The sequence below is a fragment of the Epinephelus moara genome, chromosome 6 (genome assembly GCF_006386435.1).
Source record: "Epinephelus moara isolate mb chromosome 6, YSFRI_EMoa_1.0, whole genome shotgun sequence".
Classification (NCBI taxonomy): domain Eukaryota; kingdom Metazoa; phylum Chordata; class Actinopteri; order Perciformes; family Serranidae; genus Epinephelus; species Epinephelus moara.
In genome coordinates, this window is record NC_065511.1 from 20,122,351 (window position 1) to 20,144,767 (window position 22,417).

Consider the following 22,417-nt stretch of genomic DNA (forward strand, 5'->3'; position numbering starts at 1 on the left):
TTCAGGACGCCCTATTCAAACTGCTCTGGCCTGCCTACTGTTGCTGCTTCCTCTGCAAGCCGCTTTGCAATCCGCCTCCACCCCAACTCCTCCTTTTCATGCTGTGTCTGACTTATCATTGTCATTTCTGTTTGTCATTGATGCTGCTCTGTTCTGTTCATGGGGGTCTTTGCTGCTGCTCTCTCTGCCTTTCAATGTAGGCGCATGGAAGGGCAGGGAGATTTGCCTCTCTGCCTCAGTCCTCCCTCATTTGCATGTGGAAGGGCAGAGAGGTGTGCTCTCTCTGTCTAAGGCCTTTCACGTAGGCACACAGAAGGGCGGAGAGGTGTGCTCTTTCTGCCTTATATTTTCCAGGCGCGTGGAAGAGGCTTTCTGTGTACGCCCGAGGAAAGGCATAGGGGCCCCAGAACAGAGCCATACCGCCAAATATAATACTGCAAATGGAAATAACGTTTTCTTTGACTTAAGTGTTCCTGACTGAACATCAGTTAATCAACATTTGTTGCTGTTTTTGTGGATTCTTCGTTCACTGGAGGCATGCAGAAGAAATAAAGTTTTCCTCCCTGAATTCAAGGTAACACAGCATGAATAACTGATATATAAATGGTCATTTCATGGGTGAAGTGTTCCTTTAAGAAAGAGCATTACCTCATGCTTTCATGACTTTGAGTCTGGAAGATTATAATTAACTTGTTAGTCATCATTGCTGATGGAAAGCATATGATATGATCCAAAAACTCCAAATTAGCTACTTAATGGGTGTTGAGATTGTGAAAGGTGAGAGTCTCAAAATGTTGTTTCCAAAGTCAAAAAATAAACTGTAATTCTCAGCAATTAAGTCAACACTGTCAATTCAATCAATTCAATCTCATGTGATACAAATAAAACTTGAAAATAAACCTCAAGGTGAGACTGTTTTTGTCAAGATATTTAAGCCTCCGCCACTGGCAAGAATCAGTACACCAGTAAAACAAAGATCTGTATTGCTTGAAAGGGCACTTTTTTTCTCAGCGATAAAAACATAGTAGCTGCAGTGATTTAAAAAAAATAGTGCTAGCAACTCTCAAACAACCTGAGCAGAAACCCAGAGCAGGTTGGTTCTCCCAATAAACACTGCTGGTACACAAGAGCTCAAAAAACAAGATTTTCTTTGTTTTATTGGCTTGTTTATTCAATCAAGAGACAGGCAGCAGATTGATACACCTGTCGTTTGCTCAGTGGCCCTCAGAGCAACTCAGACAAACTCAGCCGAGCACAAACATTCATATTCATCTGTGAGACCTGTGGGCCTATGTGAGTGTGGGTGTGAGAAAGAAAGCGAGACAGAGAGAGGGTGTATGTTTGTGTAAGTAGTGTGATCCAGTGGGTTTTAAGGTGTAATCCGACAGCTGTTTTTAGGCGGTTTGTGTCGTTCACCAGAGACCTCTCCCTGCTTGGCCTCCTGATCTTTAATCCACTGTCTTGTTCTGTTCCACTTCACTGAATACACAGACGCTCTGACAGAACAAACTCTATATGTATGCTGAAAGCAAAACATGGCCTATAAACTGTCTCCCTCTCTACCTCTGAGTCTGTCGCTCCATCTCTACCTGTCATGTTGACTTGCCTTGCTATTTCCTTTCTGTTTGTCTTCCTCTAATCTCTCTGTCTGGTACACACACACACACTTGTCGAACCGAGTGGGTTTCTGTTTTGAAAGTTGAGTCTCTCTTATCATGTCTGGTTATTTTTTAGCTCCATACATTGTAAGAACTTGACAGATGGGCGTGGCTCTCACACTCAGCTTATGTTGTGTCGCTGCTCAACACAATACTGGCTTACTTATTAATTCTGCGAGAGGGACAGTTTGCCTGACAGCCCACCCCCTGTTTCTATTTTGTAGTAGCCTTTTGTCGCTTTACTAAAGCACAAGCAACAATTTATTTGACAGATGTATATAAACATAAACCCAAGGGAACGTACAGTAACTGTAAGCACTTCTGTGGCGAAGTCAGGAAACTGTGTAAGAAGGATTTACTGCAGTTAAACCAGTTATTACGAGCCACCGAAAAACTGTGGAAATTTATGCAAAACAGAGCTATGATTTACCCATACTCCAAAAATGATCCAATATTATGTTTTAAACCACAATCTTTTGAGCAATGAATGAGCCACTCTTCAAAATGTCAAACAACAGCTCAGAGTCTGGTGTGCTTTGTTAACCGCAAAGTTTAAACCGTTGAGATCACAGGAGTGGGAAGATCGGGGAAAAGGGAGGACACAGGATTGACAAGACAGGAAAAAGAGCTTAGGGGACAAAAGAGGTTAAGAAAGGTCAGGCAGTAAAACAAAGTGGAAAAATAGAAAGAGTGTAAAAGTCCATGAGGAAAAGATGATGAAAGAGGGGGTAAATCAAGGCTTCCTGAACATTTATTTATTCATGGAGCACCGCCACCATATCAGCATTTGCTGTCACATTCTGGAAGTACGTTTTTCTCCCTGTCTCTCACGTGGCAGAGCTAACCCTGGGCACAGGAGCAGCAGAAGAGTGCCAAGCGCAGTGAAAGTGAAACTTAACTGTTTGTTAATTCATATAGTTTTAGTGTTGTCTATCATTTTTCAATCTACTTTAGATGAAACCGACTGCGTTCCCATGGAAACCGGCACATCCTGGGGTCCAGTGAGTCTAACCAGCAAAACAAAGTTTGTTTTTACTCGTCTCTGCAGCAGCTGCTCCTTGAATCAATTGATCTGATCAGCTCTGACTGATCTGACCACAAACTGATTGAAAAGAATTCCTGAATACAGCTGGGCAATAATGGAAAATGATAGTGATAATTATCTCGATATAATTTCTCAATAGAGACCAAATAAATGTTCAATAAATCCTCCATTTAATGCATCTTAATGGGGTAATGCATCTTAAATGCCAGTTGCCACCTGCCAACTGCCATTAACCAGAGGAAGAAGAAGAAGGAGAAGAAGAAGAAGATGAGACTGGCCACTAATGTGTATGGTAACGTTATAATGTTACAGCATTCAACGCGCTCATTAAGCTGTTTTCAGTGTGATTGTTCTGACCATTGATAACAGCGCTGAGCTACCCCGCCACCCGATTTGCCACATATCCTTAGCTACAGTAGCTGTACAGTCAGCTCACCTAATGCTGACTGTAAGTCAGCAAGTTAACGGGACAGACGAACTGGCTATGTCATTAGATTAATATGACATAACTTGACTAAAGGTAATGTGAATAAAACTTTCATACATTTTCCTGTCATTCTCGTCAAACATGATTTCTGCCTCAGTCACATCAGATCACGGTGTCATCACAGTCTGTATTTTGTTCTTGTTTTGACTGAGAAACAACAGAAATTACATACTGTTGGTGTAAAACTTGTAATGTAAATAAAATACTAACCACAGTTGAGATTTTTCTTTTGTTTACAGCGTCAGCTAAAACACTCACAAAATGTTTTAAACCATCTGTACAAAGAGTTTGACATGCTGCTGATGCTGATCAGAATAAAGAATCCTTTGTCAATTTGTTGTTTTATTTATTGACATTATTTTGAATATAAGTGTTTTAAATCTACCTCCTATTTGTGAAATGTTCTGCTGTTTGGCAAAGTTTGTCATGTTGTGACAATAAAGAAAAGTTTAAACCACAATTAACAGTATGATTTTTTCACTTTTTACTCGGGAGCAAAAAAGTCAGCCATTAAAGGGCCAGTGTGTAATATTTGGCATGGTTTATTGTCAAATCTGAATCTGAATCTGAATATTCTACCCATTAATATGNACCAACGAAGACAGCGGAAGGAAGGAAGGAGAAGGAGGAAACAGCAGAGAGTGTTAGTAGTTCGTCGATAGAGAGTAGTGAAAAGTTTTTTTAGTTATAAAGTTTGCAAATGGACCACACTTACCACGCAACAGGAGAGAATGAACCCGAACCGTCATCTGCGGCACTTTTCCTCCTGATGATATATCTCCCCAACAATGGTAGCAGTAGCACTGAATCCCATTCTGTGCAGCAAAATGGGAGCGGAGGATTCAGCCTCTCGTCTCGCCCTGCAATCTAGAATTTGACCACTGATGTCACTGTTTTCAACGGTTTTCAACCCATTTTACACAGTGGCCCTTTAAACTTAAAAGAAATAATGATTTCACTTTTTTAGCATTATAATTATCAATATGATCGACTGATATGAAAATGTTTTGTGATATTATTTCTAGCCATTCTGCCCAGCCTTAGTCTTGAATGTGATGATAAAACAGTTTTCCTCAATTCTCCATCCCCTGACCCAAACTCAAAAAACTGCTGCTGAGGAAAAAAATAAAACTCATAAAGACTTCTGCCTTCAGTGTGTACACGATCCCACAAAAACTCCATATTCAGAGATGGGACACAGAATGATCACAAAAGGACGTACAGCGTGGGAAACACAGGTAAATCCATAAAGTGGTGTAGAGGACATGAGGCAAAAAGCATTGCTGGTGTCATTTAAAGCAGGAGGTAGTGCAGAGCTAGAAAAAAAACAGCAGAAGAGCAAAAATAAATAAATTATGAAAAAGGCATTCAAGGTACTTTGGCTCTAAAATGCGGGCCCCAAAATTACCATATGAATAAATGTCACTTCTAATGACACACATCAAATGTCAAGCTAGGTACTGCATTCCAGACTGTGTCATCTCAGATAACCTTTTCCCGGTGGCTGATGTATGTAATTTCAAAGTTAACCCAATGTTAAAATGTGCTGGTGCATGGACAGAGCTTTTTGCCTTCTTACAAACATTGTTTTCATTTTGGGTTACTCCTGGTTAAACTACATGTGCAATGGACTTTTCTGCAGAAAATTGGGTAAAGGCAAAGTGGTGTCCGTGTCACAGCCACTGAGTTGCACAGAGTGATATAACTTCTATTTGTTACCATGAAGAAGGAGAGAAGAAGCTATAGCAGGGGAAATTCAGGGAGGTAGTTGACGCTAATTATTCTAATTGACCTTTGCACTGAAGGAGTCCTTGCTACTAATGACCGAAATGCCATTAGCACATCCACACACCCCTGCACTTGTTAAGCACTGTCATACAATTAGCTCAACTCAGCCATGAACCCTCTCACTTAATCGAGGACAAGGACAGAAGTCTGGCTACCAGAGAGACCACACGCATACACACACACACACACACACACACACACACATGTCCAAGTGAGCAATGGCTGACCTACTCCCAAGTCTCTAAACGCACATCCAACGTGTGTGAGGATGATATTTCTTTAGCTCCTTTCCACAGGAATAATTCAGTAGCTGGCGAATGTCCAATATAAAATGTAAAACACAGCTTGCGATGATAGAAAAAGTGTTAAGTGATACGAGACAAATGGAGATGAAAAGTGCATCTCTGGAGGACATTTACCTGCGTTCAGCTTTTGCCGCCTCACTTTTCATCTCAGTTTATTTTAATACTTTCCCCTTCACACTACACGTCAGCTCATATTGAAACTCTGCATTTTCACATCGTTTGTGAATCACATTTACGACATCAAATCTAAATTTCTTGGAGCCTTTCATGCTTTTCAGCCATGACATACAAATCTGGCTCGTTTCGCTGTCGAATGGAAAGAAGTGATGTAATGCTAACAGAGGTATTCAAAGGAACTGATAGCATCACTTGCCAGTTAGTTTGTAGCCTGCGCATGTACTTGAACCGGCTTCACTGTATTTGTCCCCTTTCATTTGCGGTATCGGTTTTGGCCTCCTCGCTCGGTCTCTCTGGCTGTTTGTCAGCCTGGTGACACATCTCTTTGGCCACAAACCTTTGACATCCTGTGTAGCCACTGAGCATCACACCGACTGAATGTTAAGGCAATGAATTAAGTTAAATATAGGGCAAAATGCGCAACGACAGAGGGAGTCTATAACTGGTAATTCTGGAAACTAATAGGGCAATAAATAAAGCAAGACACACAGGCGGCACATGTATAGATATGCACACACATGTGCACAAGAGATGGAGAGATGTAGACTGAATAAATGTTAAAACTGGGAATTAACAGCGTGATGAATATGGAAGGATGAACACACATCTATCCAGAGAGCGCCAAAGCTGAAATAAATGATCATGTTAGGAATTAGGTTTGGCTATTAATATAGAAACCTTGCTCTCCAGGTGTGTGTTTGTTACCCTCTGCACATCTGATGGATACTCGAGGACTCTTTCCCCCCTCTTTCAAAATCAGAGTGCTGAATGTCAACAGAATCTCATTGGCCTCCGGTTCAACTTTAACTTCGGCTGTCCCTTGTGTGTCTGCCTGTGTGAGCGCTGGTTTAAAGCTCCAGTTGTAGAGTGAGGAGGGCAACACTCAGCTCACATCCTATTAGGTATTATGTATTGAAAAAGGCACCGTAGCATGGAGGAAAGGAGAGGCTTTTGCCCTTTATTGCCCAATGATTTCCAGTTGTTGGTGTATTTGCTGTTGGCCCGGCACTCTGATTGCTTTATGTACAAAAGCTAAAACAAAGCAAGTCAACCGTTTAATGAGAGAATTGGTATCAATATCCAAGCTGATCTAGTTATGGAACTTTAATTTAAGTAACTGCAAGTACAATAAAGGATATACAATATCAATACAGTGTAATTTTAAAAGCAGGTTGCATTATAGTTTATTAAAAAACATTGGGTTATTTTACCATAAATCAGACTTAAACAGGAACCCCGTCAGACAGGCTTTTAAAAAATGGGCCAGGTGACAACTTACTGTCAGCGGTGAGAAAACAGGAATTTGCTGCTTTAAGCTCTGATTAGAGAAACCACTGTTGACTTGCAGTATCTCTTAGATCTTTATGGTCTGCAGGGCGACAACCATCTGTTTTACGACTAGAGGCTACTGACCCACATTTGTAACAAATACAGCCACAGACACACCTTCAGTACACACACACACACACACACACACACACACACACACACACAGGCACAGGCACAGATGTCCTCTGATCTGAAATCACACAGCTGTCCAAATAATAGCCATTATTTTTGAGGAAACATTGTTTAGGGCCAATTCCCAAAGAAAATATATTACTGTCTTGCACTGGGGACTAATAATGGATTTATTCTTGTTTTGATAAGCAAAACAAAGATATTTATTGTTATTGGCTGCAAAATTTCTTACTGACTTTATTTTGGATGAAATGTGGATGAAACCAGCAGAAATCGCCAACTGTTCATACAGTAGATAATGGAACAGAAATCTATGGTTTTGACATTTATTATTTAAAGGACAAAAGATCATTTGCAAAAATATATATTTTATTGTACGTTTATAGTAAAGAACAGCAGAGAAAGAGAGTGGACTGAAAGGATAATACATCAAGTCCTCCAAATGACAAAATATGTTGCTTGTCATTGTCTTCCATACTCACAATGACAATGCTAACAAATGTTTATCATGTTCAATTTAGTGTGTTAGCTTCTAGCATTTGCTAATCAGCACTAAACACAATGTGCAGCTGAGGCTGATGGGAATGCCATTACTTTTGCACGTATTTAGACATAAACCAAAGGATTGGACATTTGAAATTTGGACCTAATGTTGGTGCTAGGGCTGCCCTCGACTAAGAATTTTCCTAGTTGACCAGTAGTCGCCATTTAGGGCCATTAGCTGACAGTTCACCCACATGTTTATGATATTAATTTAATGATTAAATTATATTTTGGGCGGGGCAACACAATGGTTTGAGTTCAAGGTGTGAGAAAGAATAGTATCAGTAACATTGTTAACACTGTGCTACATTACAGAGAAATACAAAACCGTACTAATGAACCTTCATTAATATAGGCCTATATCTTATCTACAAGTGCACGTCACACATTGAGCGAACTGCCTGTTAATGACGCTGTTGGCAAAGCAGTAATGATTGTGCTAAGTGGCTAATGGGCATGTAGCTACTTACATGTTTCAGATGATACGTCATGTTTGTAGTCGACGAAAGAAGATGAGTTTACATAGGCTATCACCTTGGGTTCGTCCTTCACCTTCTCAAAATGATCCCACACTTTGGATTTCCTGCCTGACATGTTATTAACTAGCCTGTGTAAAAACTGCAGGTACCAGCCCTGGAAATTAGAGGCCCTACACATGTCGTGTCTTTGTGTGCCTTTTTTTTGTCAGCTTTTAAGAGGAGGCAGGTTGCTTCTGAGGTTGCTAAGCAACCTTAACAAGTACCATGTAGCCTATTTACCTGAAATCCTGAGTGCAGAGCTGATCTTCTTCCAGGCGCTGTTTATAAGTGTGTAGGCCTTTCGTCTGTGGGCCAGATGTAAAGCTCTGGGTAGCCCTGCAGTTAAATGATCAACTCTTCCGTATTTATTGGACTCCATATTTATGGATAAAGGGAAAGATATCTGTCGGCTGTGATTGGTTTGCTAAGCATGGCCTCTCCCTGTGTTTGTCCTTTGAAATTAAATTCCAACGTGGTCCAGTCAAATAGATTTTGATTTATTTTGACAAGGCACAGCTCCTGATAGAGATTTTTTTTTCTGCATCAAAGCAACCAATGAAATCTTGCCGACTAATAACCTTTCTGGTCGACCAACATTTGATTGACTATTTAGGGGCAGCCCTAGTTGGCGCTAAATGACAAAGTTAAGGATCATAAAAGTCATTTGGATTCTGTGTACCAAATTTCATGGTATTCCAATTCAACAGTTGGTGACATTTCACCCAAAATTACACATGTAAATCTTATTGTGTCAGTAGAGAAACAGTCAGGAGATCACCAAAGTCATTTGGATTCATCCTCTGGGCACCATGAATATCTGTACAACATATATTGGAAATCCATCCAGTAGTTGTCAAGACATTTAACTAAAAAGCAAACAGTGGAGCTAGAGGATAGAACAGGGGACCACCAAAGTCAGTGGGGTTCATCCTCTGGGGACAATGAACCTGGATCAAATTAAAGGACAGACCAACTCACCAGCGCTGTCTCAGATATTACATTTACATACAGCTAATTTAAAACAGCAAATATGTTTCTGAAGGAAGAGTAATGCTGAGCAAATTATGTTTTCTGTTAACAAAATGAGGCAATGTTGCTAAATAATGTACCTAGCAAGATAGTGAACGTATCAGGAAAGGGTTAATGAACAACGTATTTAATTTGATTTCCTGCCAAAATAGGCAATATTGCAGTACAATGTACACTCATAGTAACATGAGCAGTATGTTTTTATTATTACCCTACCTTTTTATTAACATTTAACCAAAATCACAATCTTTCCCTGACCTTAACCAAAGTGCTTTTGTTGCCTAAACCACAGACAGGAGTCTGTACGCCAATGTGGGATAATGCTGTCACAGTCCTGTACTTTGTATGTCCGCCATCAACTCTGACCATGTCGGTAAATGTAGTATTTCATTAACTCAAAGCAATGTTGCCTCTAAACACAATCCAGGAAGCAATTACGTTGTCATCGCAACGTTATGATGAAAACAATTTAGTAATATACTCGCATAATTTCTAGGAGACAGTATTGAACCAACCGGTATTGCCATCTGTAGAGCCATGACGTAAGCATGACTAAAAACAACATTAAAATCTATGAAAATAATCCATCTAAAAACCATTTATGATAATTATACTTAAATATCAAAGATGACAAATGTGAGCGATGTTGCCACAGGAGAAGCTTCTGAAAGTTTCTGTAGGCGACGCACCAAAATGGAACCGCTGAATCAACCGAACAAAGATGGCAACCTCTTTAGCTGACGTCAAATAGCCCCATGTGTAATAGCATTACACAGTATTTGCTCTGTCTGCAGGTCTCGGTCCAAACTGGAAAGAGTAGACGTTGATGTTTTGACACATTGGACCGTGAGACTAAAGTATGAATGTCAAGCACTGAAACCGCCATTTGTTAATGCAGCCAGTTGATTAAGGGGTCCGGAGAGACTCTTTTGTTGGCAGGGCTGACAGAAACAAGTGGAAAGTGAACGTATGACAAACTTTGCTGGCAATCCAGCTGGCAAGCAGCGAAAAAATGTTTTTTTCATTCATTATTATCTTTATTTTTTTAATATAATGTAGTGGTTGTTAGGCCCTTTCTTCATTGAAGATCGACAGTGACAGTTATTACAAACAGATTTATGAGAAATTAATTCCAAAATGTGAGTTTATACTATATATAACTTGTTTATTTGTTTTTATCAGGGGTGAGGTTGTTGGAACAGAAATGAAACCAGATGAATACGTTGTACAAGTTCTTTCTATACTGCCAAAACTTTTAAGATACAGCACCATGAGCACGAAATAATTCATAAGACTAGATTAGTGTAACCTAACTGCATACACACATACACACAGTGCTCATAGTTGAAGCAACGTCTTTTGTAATTGTCTCTAAAATGATATCGACCTATGAATGATTCACACACATATACAATTTCACAAGGGACACTGATATTTTCCCACTGTCTCTGTCTCTGTTGCTTTATGATTCACCCAGTATTCTTCTCTCCCCACCTCTCTTCTCTTCATAGAAAAATCTATTTCTTTTAAACAGTTAAAGAAAAAAGTCCTGCAGATGTATTTAAGTTGTCAATTCAGCTTGTAAACGAAAACATAGTATGTGTCCTTCTATTCATAGTAATTGCTGGAGGTTGGTTAGGGGCGAATAAAGATGAGGCAATTATGTTTCACAGTAATTATGTTTTTCTGCTGTTTCTCATTAACAAAGAGTACACAGCAAATAACTTCACAGATCTGACAGAATGATATAGCACCATAACAGTAGTGAATGACTCCATCTGACTTAGAAATTTCAAAGATGAATCTGATTTACAGTCTTCTATTATTTGAGTGTTGACTTTGATTTTAAATCACCGCAGCACAATGAGATATTTATGCTGCTTTTCTCTGCAGACAATGACACAGCAAAAAGGACAAAAAAACATCAGACGCTTCAACTCAGAGACTGAAATTTAAAGAGAAAAGGAATTCTCTCCACATCTTCCAGCAGTGAGCAGCTGAATCCGGTGCTCAGAACACTTCATGATTTAGAGGCTGCAAAAAAATGCTTCAGTCCTCTCTCCAGACTGAGATTGGACTCGGGAGTCCCTGACCGATGATTCGAATCATCAACTTTTAGGGTGCCGACCTAATGTACAAATGACGGACATCAATATGGGAAACTTGGACAGAATACAAACGACAAACCAAGGTAAAATATCCCTCTAAAACCTTTCCTGTTTGCTTGGAGCCAGACTCCGTCAATGACACTCCAAGAGCAGACAGAAAATTAGCTTCATTTAAATCTCCTGGAATGGACAGTCTGTACTTAGTTCACAGCAGCCTGTGCTTACGCTCTGCAAGATACGGTTAAGTAATTTGTTGAGTACCTTTAGAAGAAAAGTGGGTGGCTAAGCTAGTTATTTTACTGAGAGGTAGAGGAAGTTTCATGACACTTCTTTAGCTAATGGCCCTCTCCCCTCTACTTTAAAACACATCCCAGCAACTTCAAATCTACTTAGAGGCTCACAAGCACCCATTCACACATACAGGCACACACACACACTAGCCAGTATGCTTTTGATATAGGAAGCCAGCGATAACAAGCTTAAGTTTGCTGAATATTTTTTCTTTTATTTCTGAATTTTCTGCATTTTTGTTTGACCTTGACTCGCCAGGTGAAATGCAAAACACTGTGAAGTGTATTTAATGCAGGAAAATTCATATTATTGTAGTTTTTAATATCATATCATCATAATAAAACTGTGTTAGAGTGAAAAAAAAAACTCATTTTCTTTGCAAAACTTTAGGATTGAAGTGTGATCCACACATAAAAGGTGGTGTGCACACAAAAAGAGAACTGTCTGCAACACACACACACACACGCACACACACAAACACTCCCACATATACACATCAGAGAGGAAATGAGACTATGAGCCAGCTGTTAATGAAAGGTTTTGTAAACAACCCACCCCTACATAAAAGCAAGATGATTACTACTCTGAAACAAAGCGGCAATGGACTGGGGTAGCATCGCTAATACACACACAAACTCACACACAAACAGACTTCATACAACACCATGTCTGCGGCGCATTGTGGACATTGGTATTATCACTGTAGAACATGAATACACACACACACACACACACACACACACACACACAGCCTGACAGAGAGGCAGAGAAAGAGAAGCAGTCACACGTTACAGTGCAACATAAAAGAGCAGTCTCCACAGTGAGACATTATCATCACCACTATGGTACACAAAGCTGCATACATGGGCACGCACGCACGCACGCACGCACGCATGCACACACACACACACACACACACACACACACACACACACACATATGTTACATTCACAAATTCTATTGAAGCACAGCAGGATATTATCATAATCCCCAACAGGTACGAAGCAGAACACCAATCAAGGTCACCTCTGCTGCAGCGAATGGTGAGTGGTTCTGATAACAGCAGACTGAAGGAAATCCAGTTTTTAATCTACCTACTGACAGGAAGGAGCAAGAAACAAAGAGGAAGAAAAGTCTGTGTATGTGTGTGTGTGTGTGTGTGTGTGTGTGTGTGTGTGTGTTTGTGTGTATTCGAGAGAGTCATAACAGTTTCACAGTATTTCATTAGTTTTTATTTCCATAAAGTTATGGTTTCAGTCTGGCTTCAGCAGTAGTTTAAATTTGTATTTTGTGAATAAGTGCATGGCAGCCCGGTTCACTGTGCGAGCTCACATTTTTGTAACCAGATGTGTTGGCTGTGAGGCACAGCTGTGTATGTTACCAAAACAATAACAGTCTCAATTCTGCTCTGACACTATGATGCTCTCCACAGTTGCAGAAAGCAAAATTCAAAATGAAATGCATCTAAAAAGTTAACCACACAATTTATGACTGATGTTGTGAATTTATGAACTGACAGGAATTGCCACGATAAACGACAAATCATTTGGGATCTGAAAACAAATCTGTTCAAATTGTCTCTGGTAAAACAACTAGGTCTATTTGCTCCATAAATATGCGATTTTAGTTTTTATTGTGTTTTTCGGCTCTTATTTTATTACTTTTTGTGAAGATGGCTTTATGCATAATGACAGTACAGTATTTTCCAGAAAGCAAATCTTAGAGCAGTAAAACCATTGCCTAATATCCTATTAGATTTACATACATTTACTACATTTAAAAAGTGCTAATCCATTTACAAAACAGATGACAACCAGCCTGTGATGTCTTCACAAGAATAAATTAATTTTAACAATATTTCTCATTTTTTCCACGTTAAGCCAGTCGACTACTCACAGTCATTACATGTGCATTTTTCTGTACATTTCCACTCGTGTAGTAATCCTGACATCACCACACCAAAGAAAAGAAATGTATTCTGGTCAGTAAGGCTGCACGATATTGGGAAAAACTGACTTTTGTTTTTGCAAGATATATTGCAATATTAAAAAAATACAAGAATTTTCACCAGATGACTTAAACTAAGAAAATTAAAAAATAGTGGCAGGGCTTTTACTCACCACAACTGCAGAGGCTCCCAGCTTCATTTGAAACAGACTGCATTATAAAAGGGCCATCATTTATCATTCCCTCTGTATCTTTATATTTTTACTTTTTATCAGCTCCCGTTGCTTTGATAAAGTTAATGCATGGCGCCATCATTTCAAACTCAACACTTCCTGTATTTGTTTCAAATTAAACCTCGGCTGAGAGAATCCCTCCATTTTCTAAACATGCTTTTATTGTGAAACATTTGTAGGAACTTGTTGTGGAGGATTCAGTGACTTGTATGTTTGCATACGGAACTTCAAATGTACCTCCTACCATCTGCTGACGCTTTTTAGGTGACTACAACAACATTTAGGTACATGAACAGACACAGTGACTGAAATAATAGTAAAAGTAAATAGAAAAGCACTCGGAGAGCGCAGACCTCCGCCAAGCAGGTCAGATTTCCTGCCATTTTATGCACTTAGCTTCATTTGTGCACTTTGCTTCAACCAATCACCACCAAAATTTTATCATCTGTTCCTTGTCTCATTATCCACCTTTCTTGAAAATTTCATCATCAAATCCGTTCATAACTTTTTGAGTTATTTTGCAGACAAACAAACAGACCAAAACATAACCTCCTTGACGAAGGTAATAAAAATAGGACAAGAATAACCTAATGACACCACACACGTCGTGAAAGACAATCGGGGATAATCGGTGAGTACCATCGTGTAGTGTGTCATGTCTGTCGGCCAAGTCATGGCACGATTTTATGACTCCACAATCGTGTAATGTGACACAGTGACTTTCAAAACGGGCAGAAAAGTCATGTAGTGTGTACCAGGCATAAATCCTCCTTTACCGTTTCTGACTCTTGCATGTCACTCATTTTCAGTGTGTGACTGCAGCCTGTGCGTGATTGGGGGAGGGGCTACTTAGGACAGAGAGAGGGAGGTGAGCGAAGTGGAGCAAAGAGCTCTCTTCAGAGCTGCTTTTCGGAAGCAAAACGCTATGCGACTATCGCACATGCGCACATTGCAATGGTGATGTTCAAACGATATATCGTGCAGTCCTACTGGTCAGGGTGGAAAAGCCTCTGAAGCTGCATTGTACATGAAGAAAGCTACTCAGTGTTTAACGTCCTCCTAAAACCTGGCACCTCTTAGCCATCACAAGTGCATCGCTATCAGGTGTGCAAAGTCATCCAGTTGGCCAGATTGGACCCTTTGGTGGGCCAGTTCTGGCCCCCAAGCCACATGTTTGACACCCCTGATCCAAACATATCTTCTTTTTGTGTAACTGCCGAAAATAGGTTTGCTAATGACACAATATTTATTGTGAGTGCAATACTTTTCCAAAGCTCTATATGCAGGTGAATACATTGTGATGAGGGCACTTAAAGTGTTACCAGAGATCGCAGTCAATATGAAATTTGCTTTGATTTACTATCGATGTGTTTTCATCTCCACCCAAGAGCCAATTCATTATGTATCCACGAATGCAAAGTGTCTATAAATAAGTTTTATAACACTGTTAATTGCACTGTGATGCTCTCTCTCTCTCGCTTTCTGTGTGTACACGCGGATGTGTGTGAGCGCTCCTCTCTTGCTCCATCAGCAAATATAAATCGCACCTATAGCAAGAGTGAAATTATATTGTGCAAGTAATATATAAGGGTTATAGTCCATAAAAATGATGACACATAGTAACATGAGGATGGACTTCTTTAAACCATATTCGATAATCCCAACTTCCTGAATACCTTTCTTTAAGTGCCCTATGATAAATTATCACCTAAATGAGCCAGCCAGAAGCAAAACTGCTTAAATAATAAGCCCCTTACCACCAAGCAAAAAGAAAGTGAGTTTTAAATCTTGTAAAAACAAGCACATTCACACATCAGCAGCATTTGTCTCAAATCTGGTTACATGAATCGTTCATGCCTGAGTCAGCAAATCACCAGCTTAATCTTTCTCTAACACACATAAGCACACACAGAAAACCACATGACACACGATCAATTATACTAAAGCCAAAGATTCCCCGCGGAACTCACGGTTATGGTAAAAATATCCACAGAGGACAGCAGATACATTCACCCGCATTTCAGGGGAGATTGAAATATTAGGCATTTAAATATGAAGACGTTCATACTGCCAACTGAGAGAACATCTTGGTTTTCACAAACAGACAGAAAGCCAGACAGACTTGTTGGGAGGAGAGCTCAAATTAACAGGCAACCGCACAGATCCAAGTTAACATCGCGGGACACTCATTGGGTAATATCGGGAGTCACAGTCACCTCACTCAGCATTGCATATGGTAAAGAGTTTTGACAAAGCACCACAGTGAACGATTCACCATTGAAGCATAGATGGTTTTGGCATCTTTAAGTAGACCACCAGGCTGACGACTGTCTGGGTATTGCTTTAAAAGGTGGGTTCTGCTATTAACCGGTTGCACACAAACCCTGCATGGGGGAAACACTCCACAGTCGGATCCAACTGGACATGGACACACACCAGATTCATATTTTTGCCTCTCTGATCTATGGAGCTGGTGTTAAAGACAACACCAATGGCTGTTTTCCCTTGCTCCACACATCACTATGGCAACTGACTGGAGGTCTCTTTAAGAAGAAAACTACTCAGCAATTCATTTCATTTATACGTCCATGTGAGCACATGGATTTGTATATGGCCTCCTCTCCTGGAAACAGTGTTTGTGTGCGTTTGTCCTACCTCCAGAGATCTCGTTGGCATCCTCAGGAGGTACAACTGACTCAGTCAGCCTCTCCGGCTCGGTCTTGTCTTCTCCGTCACTTTCACCTCTTTCAGCTGCGGGCCATAAAACAGATTAATCACAAGTTAGCAGAATCACACAGGATGCATAGTTATTAATAGAGAGTCCTTTCCCTGTCCGGCTCTTACACATGTGATAGAGAGAGAATACAGCTGAGACGTGAGGAGAGTAGAATACAGTAAAAAATGTAGAGAATAGCACATCAGAAAAAAGTTGAGTAGAGCACTACAGGGAGGAGAGGGGAAGAAATGAGAGAAAAGGAAAGAGGAGGAAACTTAAGTAAACAAAGGCAACAGCAGTAAAAAAGTAAAAAAGAAAGGACGGGAGAGAAGACAGGAAGAAAGGAAAGGAAAGGAAAGGAAAAGAGGTGAGATGAGAGGAGGTGAAACTGGAGAAAACAGGAGGAAAAGAGAGAAAAGGAATAAGGGGAAAGGAAAGGAAAGGAAAGGAAAGGAAAGGAAAGGAAAGGAAAGGAAAGGAGATAAGATGAATAGAGAGGTAACTTGAGAAAACAAGAGGAAATGGGAGAAAGGAGAGGAAAGGAAAGGGGAGGACCGGAGCGGAAACAAGAAGAGAGGGTGATGATGAGAGGAGAGGAAACAAGACAGAAGAGTAAATAATATCATCTCAGAGCAAAGTTGAGAAGAGAGCAAAGGAAATGGTAGGAAACAGAAGGAGAGGAGACCAGTAGAAGAGTACAGTGGTGTAGTGTCAAGTAAAAGGAGTGTACAACAGTAGAGTATGTGGAAGTATGCATGCCAGTGCAGCCAGAACAAAAACAAAACAATACAAGTAAAAAAATAAAAAAAGAAGTAAAATGCATGCGCACACCTTTATGTCTGCCCTTCAGTGGTCTGCTCTGCTCACTGCCACTGACACTGATAACACTGACGATGTAGTCCTTGGCGGGGCTGTAGTCTGTTATCAGCACCTTAGTGTCAGATTTTGATATGATGATCTCCCTCTGCTGACCACCTGACAGAGAGAGAGAGAAGAAGAGGCAGAGGGACAGAAGGTTAGACTCATGGATATTTTGATTCATGTTTTTTTTCCACTTCTTGTTGCTATATTCTGTTGCTTAGAAGCAAAATATTAGTATTCTCAGGCCGGAGCCAATATGAAGCTAATTCGGCAGAAGAGCTGATTAACATTATCTATTCTGAAGACAGGCAAACATTACTTTCAAGGTCGAAATATTTTATTTTATAGCGGATTTATTTGTGTGTGCATGTCTTTGTGAAGAGCATGCATCTTCCCAAAAATGCAAATGTTAATTCTGTTTTTGATGTTGTTATTTCTGCATTTAGTGTGAAGCTTAGAGTGAGATTAAAGAAGGTTAGAGTTAGTTTTAGGTTTTGACGTTATGAGAATTAAATTTGTTCCTGAAATGAATTGTGGATCCTCACGGAGACAGAAGTGTGTGTGTGTGTGTGTGTGTGTGTGTGCTTGTGTCCTCTCCTTAGCAGTTAATCCCCATTAGGCCAACAGGTCACATTATCACCCCATTTTAATTTTGACCCTGCAATCAATCCCGCCATCAATAAGGTGTATGTGTGCTTCCTCAGCTCTTCTGTCCCCTGTGCCTGCAGAGTGATGACTAATGATGCCTTTAAGGGAAGAGAGATAAATCCTACTGAGGGGACAGCAGGTCAGATGAAGTAACTGAATGGATCAGTGTTCACACCACAAACTGGAACCTGTCTGCACCGTGGAACCAAACTACTGTCAGTCAACCAAATATATGGGTGAAGTGAAGGGTGGGCATTCACTGGGTCACCATATGAGAACTGTTGCACTAAAAGTACACGTCTAAATTTTCACAGGGCTAAACCCCCTTCTTCATTTCCTTCCCTTGCCTCCAATAGATCTCTCCTTCATGACTGAGGCATATTTATTAGGTGACGACAGACCTTTTTCACTGAGGGCATTTTGGCTTGTCATAGTAGGAAAGCACAGGTGTAATTTATGGCATTAAAAACAACTGCATTCTATTTAGGTGAGCCAGATCCAGGTTGTTGGTATTGTACATGCTGGCTCATTGTCCTGGCTTACTGGGACATTTGATCAAACTGAATGAAATTGGGGTCACCTGTATTTTTCCTAAGTCAAAATGTCTGCTGTGAAGAAAGGGATCAAAGAGTTCATCTGCAATCACCTACTTAGTCTTTTTATTGGGAAAAAACCCAGCCCTCAATACTGTCTGCACTTGGCACATGAGTCCTCTCATTTTTATCTTAGGCTAAGAGTCACACCTAACACCTAACAGCACATGTGAGGTGTTAAAACAAACATTCTGAGGAATATGCTTATTCACTTACTTCCCAAGAGTTGGATGAAGGATCTATACCACTCTCATGTCTGTATACAAAATATTCTCTTAAACACACGCCTGACAACCAGCACCTCAAAAAGTTCAATAATAAAAGTTTTATCTTATTTGCATAGTATGTCAAGAAATGTATAAATGTCAGTTCAGTCAGGACCACTTTCGTCAAAGAAAACTTTTGTTTCCATCTGCAGTGTTATATTTGGCTGTATGGCTCTGTTCTGGGGCCTCTCTGCCTTTCCTCAGGCCTACACAGAAAGCCTCTTCCACGCGCCTATGTGGAAAGCCTTAGGCGGAGAGAGCACACCTCGCCACCCTTCTGCATGCCTACGTCAGAAGCCTTAAGGCAGTGAGAGCAAACCTACCTGCCCTTCCACACGCAAATGAGAAAAAAGCCTGAGGCAGAGAGAGCAAAACTCCCTGCCCTTCCATGCGCCTACATGGAAAGACTAAAGGCTCATTTATGCTCCCTTTACGTACGAAAATGTATATGTCCGTTGCAAAAGATATTACCGTCACTGCCCACATACTTCCATGCGCCCTTTACGTTGGCATGGATGTTAACCAATATATCCACCAGGAGGCAGCCCAACGTCAAAGGTTTATGACAACAACAAACTCAAAAACAAACATGGTGACTGTGGAGGAGATATTGATAATGTACCTCTTGCATAAAAGACAAAAACAGAGGCAGCGTTGTAGGAGGCAGTGGTCGGTGAGGCCGTTAAATACATTGCGACTGGAGGACGGAGAATTCTTTTCTCTAGTACTGCAGATGAGAGAAATTGAATTGTTATTTCTTCTTCGTGTCTCTCTAGAGCTACATACGGTTCCCGGTGGTACTGCTCCGTTTGGCCCGTATCCGTAAGCTTTATGGAAACGCGCAAAAATACGGACGAAATGAACGCGGAGCACGGACAGAAGGCTCCGTCCGTATCCGGATCCGTATTTAACGTTGAACATAAATGGGCCTTGAGGCAGGGAGAGCAGCAGCCAATACATTCTCACTTTGACCTCCTCACATATTGACGTTTGGTCATGACCTCCACATATGAAGTGCAAGGTACCCTGGGTGCGTAAGTTGTTGACGTTCTGGGACACCGTGTCAAGTTTTGACTGTTACATGCATTGTCTTCTTTTTAAAATATACTTCCGTTTTCACAGGAAATTTAAAGTTGACATACTATCTCTGTCAAAATAAACGCACTACGTCGGTACAACACCACAAATTGATGGGTTTTTTTCCCTTCAATAACAAACACACATGGTTGGGTTATGCAACAAAAACACATGGCTAGGTTTCCGTGACAAAAACACGTGGTTAGGTTTAGGAAAAAGAAGGGTCCCAAACATTGATGATAATTAGTGAGCTCTAGAGTTGAAGTTTAGACACATTCAGGCTAGCTTTTCCCTCTAGCTGCTTTCATTTTTTGAGGAGGTTGGCTGCAGTCGGCGAGACCTCACCGCTACCTGCTTGAGGGCGGGCAGCCTAGCTTTTGGACTACTCTGGAGAAGGCCCATCTCTGGTGCAACTCGGCGAGGCACGGAGCATCTTAACTGATAATGGAAATGCAAATTGGCGCGGCATGGCTTTACTCGGTGCGGCTGAACGTAACAGTGGAAAAGGCCCATTAGTGACTCCAGGTCATGGCTCCATACTTGCATGCAGACATGAGAGTGGTTTTGATCTATTTATGTAACTCCTGAAAAGAAATCAAACACACCTATTTCCTAAATCGTTGAACCATTCCTTTAAATTACTCTAGAGTCTGTTCAGACAAGGTAAATGTTGATCTGATTTGTTTCCATGATATTAAAAACAGCTTGTCGTTTGCAGGATGACTCAATTGTGGAAAACCCATTAAAATCATCATCTCTCCATATTAAGTTTAATTAAGTAGATTTTGGAAGATTATGGCAAACAACTGAAGCTTGACTTGTTTTTAAAAGTGTTGTCACATTCGCTCTAAACCAGAATACATATATTGGCTTGAATCTCATGACATTTTGCTGAGCAAGAATGCTTCATCACAAATCTAAAACAGACCTGGTACAATCATCAGAAAGCACATGTTTTTCCTTATAGTGGCCAAAAAACATGCATTTAAAGCAGCAGCAATAATACTGTATAAAACTGGCACAAGCTGAGTTAAAATTAGGCAAAGACTATAATCTGCAACATACACAAGTACATAGCGTTGCACAGAGAGAGAGAGAAAGAATAACGATAAAAACCTGTGTGGCTCAGCCTCACAGCGCTGCCCAGTCTCTGCCTTTTCATCTTGCTGAAAACATCTCAGCCACCAGATATCATGGTTTCAGTTACAGTACATGCCTCAGTTTTTCCATGTTTTCCTTATCTAACTCTTTTCAGAGTCAAGCTTCAATGACGGCTTTGCCCTTATGAAACATTTCAAAACCTGATATTCCTTTTAACCATAATCTCTAAATGTGTTTAAAGCAGTACATTAACACTATCTCAGTAATGGAACCATGACTGGGACCCGCTTCAACTGGAGCATTTACCTAGCATCACTATACAGATAATTAGGTTAGCATTTGCAGCTGGGAGTGACCCTGACACCTCCTGTCTGCTGCTTCTTAACGAAGGAGGGGTGGTTAACCAGATGTACATTTGCAAAAACAACCTGTTAGTTATCATCCCTTAACTTTCTCTTGTTAAATCAAGTAACACATTAGTGTAAATCTTGCCTTTGTGTCATTTGTCAAAATATTTTCAAGTGTGGACGGCTTCACTGTCACAAACCATCAAGTAGCAGTGAGAGTGTTCCACCATTCGGCCCCTGGGTGCAGTATTGAGCCCACTACAGTTTGGCACATCACAGTAAGGCAAAGAAGACGCCACACCAGAAAACTTTACTCGGACAAAGGTGAGATTTTTACTTTCTAAAAAGTGTTTTAAAAAAGCATTTTTGACTTCGACTACAAGAGAAAAGAGTTCAAGGATGAGGACTAACTGGTTTTTGCAAATGTACACCTGGTTAACCACCCCACATCCAATAAAGAGTAGCGTACAGCTGCTGCCCACAGAAAAGTCTCATCCACTGCCTGGGGAGACAGTTCTGAGTAGCTCCCGAAGGTCATCAGTTGCACTGCTTTCTCAGCTGCTTCTTTTGCTATCAAAGTCCTAGCCTGGCTAAAATAAGTCATTGATTTTTGCTTTTTCAGGATCCATCCATAATTAACATGCAATTGTCAAACGTTGAATGAGCCTGGGTTAATCTCCTGATGACACCTCATTCTGATTGGCTGTGTCCATTTTACATATGAACTGATGGACAAATAAAAATTTGTTCACACAAAGTTCGTAATGTGATGGTTAAAAACTAAACATATGATTAACACGTTTTATCATGAAGAACTAAACTGCACAGCGCGGACTGGGCAAAGCAACACCAATGTGTTTCTGATGTCTAAGGCTTTAGTGCCGCAGTAAATCGACACTGAACAAAAATTTTAACTTTTGTCTTTGCTCCCATTTTTTACAAGTTTAAGACATTTTTCATGCACTCAATAGATATATTCATCTCATATAACAACAATAAAAGGTACAGTTTTGAGGGAATGATCCATTGGCATGCTGACTGCAGGAATGTCCACCAGAGCTGTTGCCCATGAACTGACTGTTTATTTCACTACCATTAGCCATCCCCAGTGTTGTTTTCATTAATTTGGCAGGACATCAGATCAGCCTCACCACCAGACCACATGTAGCCACACCAGCTCAGGACCTCCACATCCAACGTCTTTACCTGCAATATTGC

General features: G+C 40.5%; 1 protein-coding gene across 1 annotated transcript in view; it reads right to left on the minus strand.

The window, feature by feature from the left end:
• Positions 1–22,417, minus strand: part of col14a1a (collagen, type XIV, alpha 1a) — a 171,401-nt gene that overhangs the window by 130,022 nt on the left and 18,962 nt on the right. The window contains exons 4-5 of the mRNA XM_050046615.1: positions 17,138–17,281; positions 16,246–16,341 (exon numbers count right to left, since the gene is read on the minus strand). Coding sequence (XP_049902572.1) covers positions 16,246–16,341; positions 17,138–17,281 — 240 coding nt within the window. The remainder of the gene's footprint in view (positions 1–16,245; positions 16,342–17,137; positions 17,282–22,417) is intronic.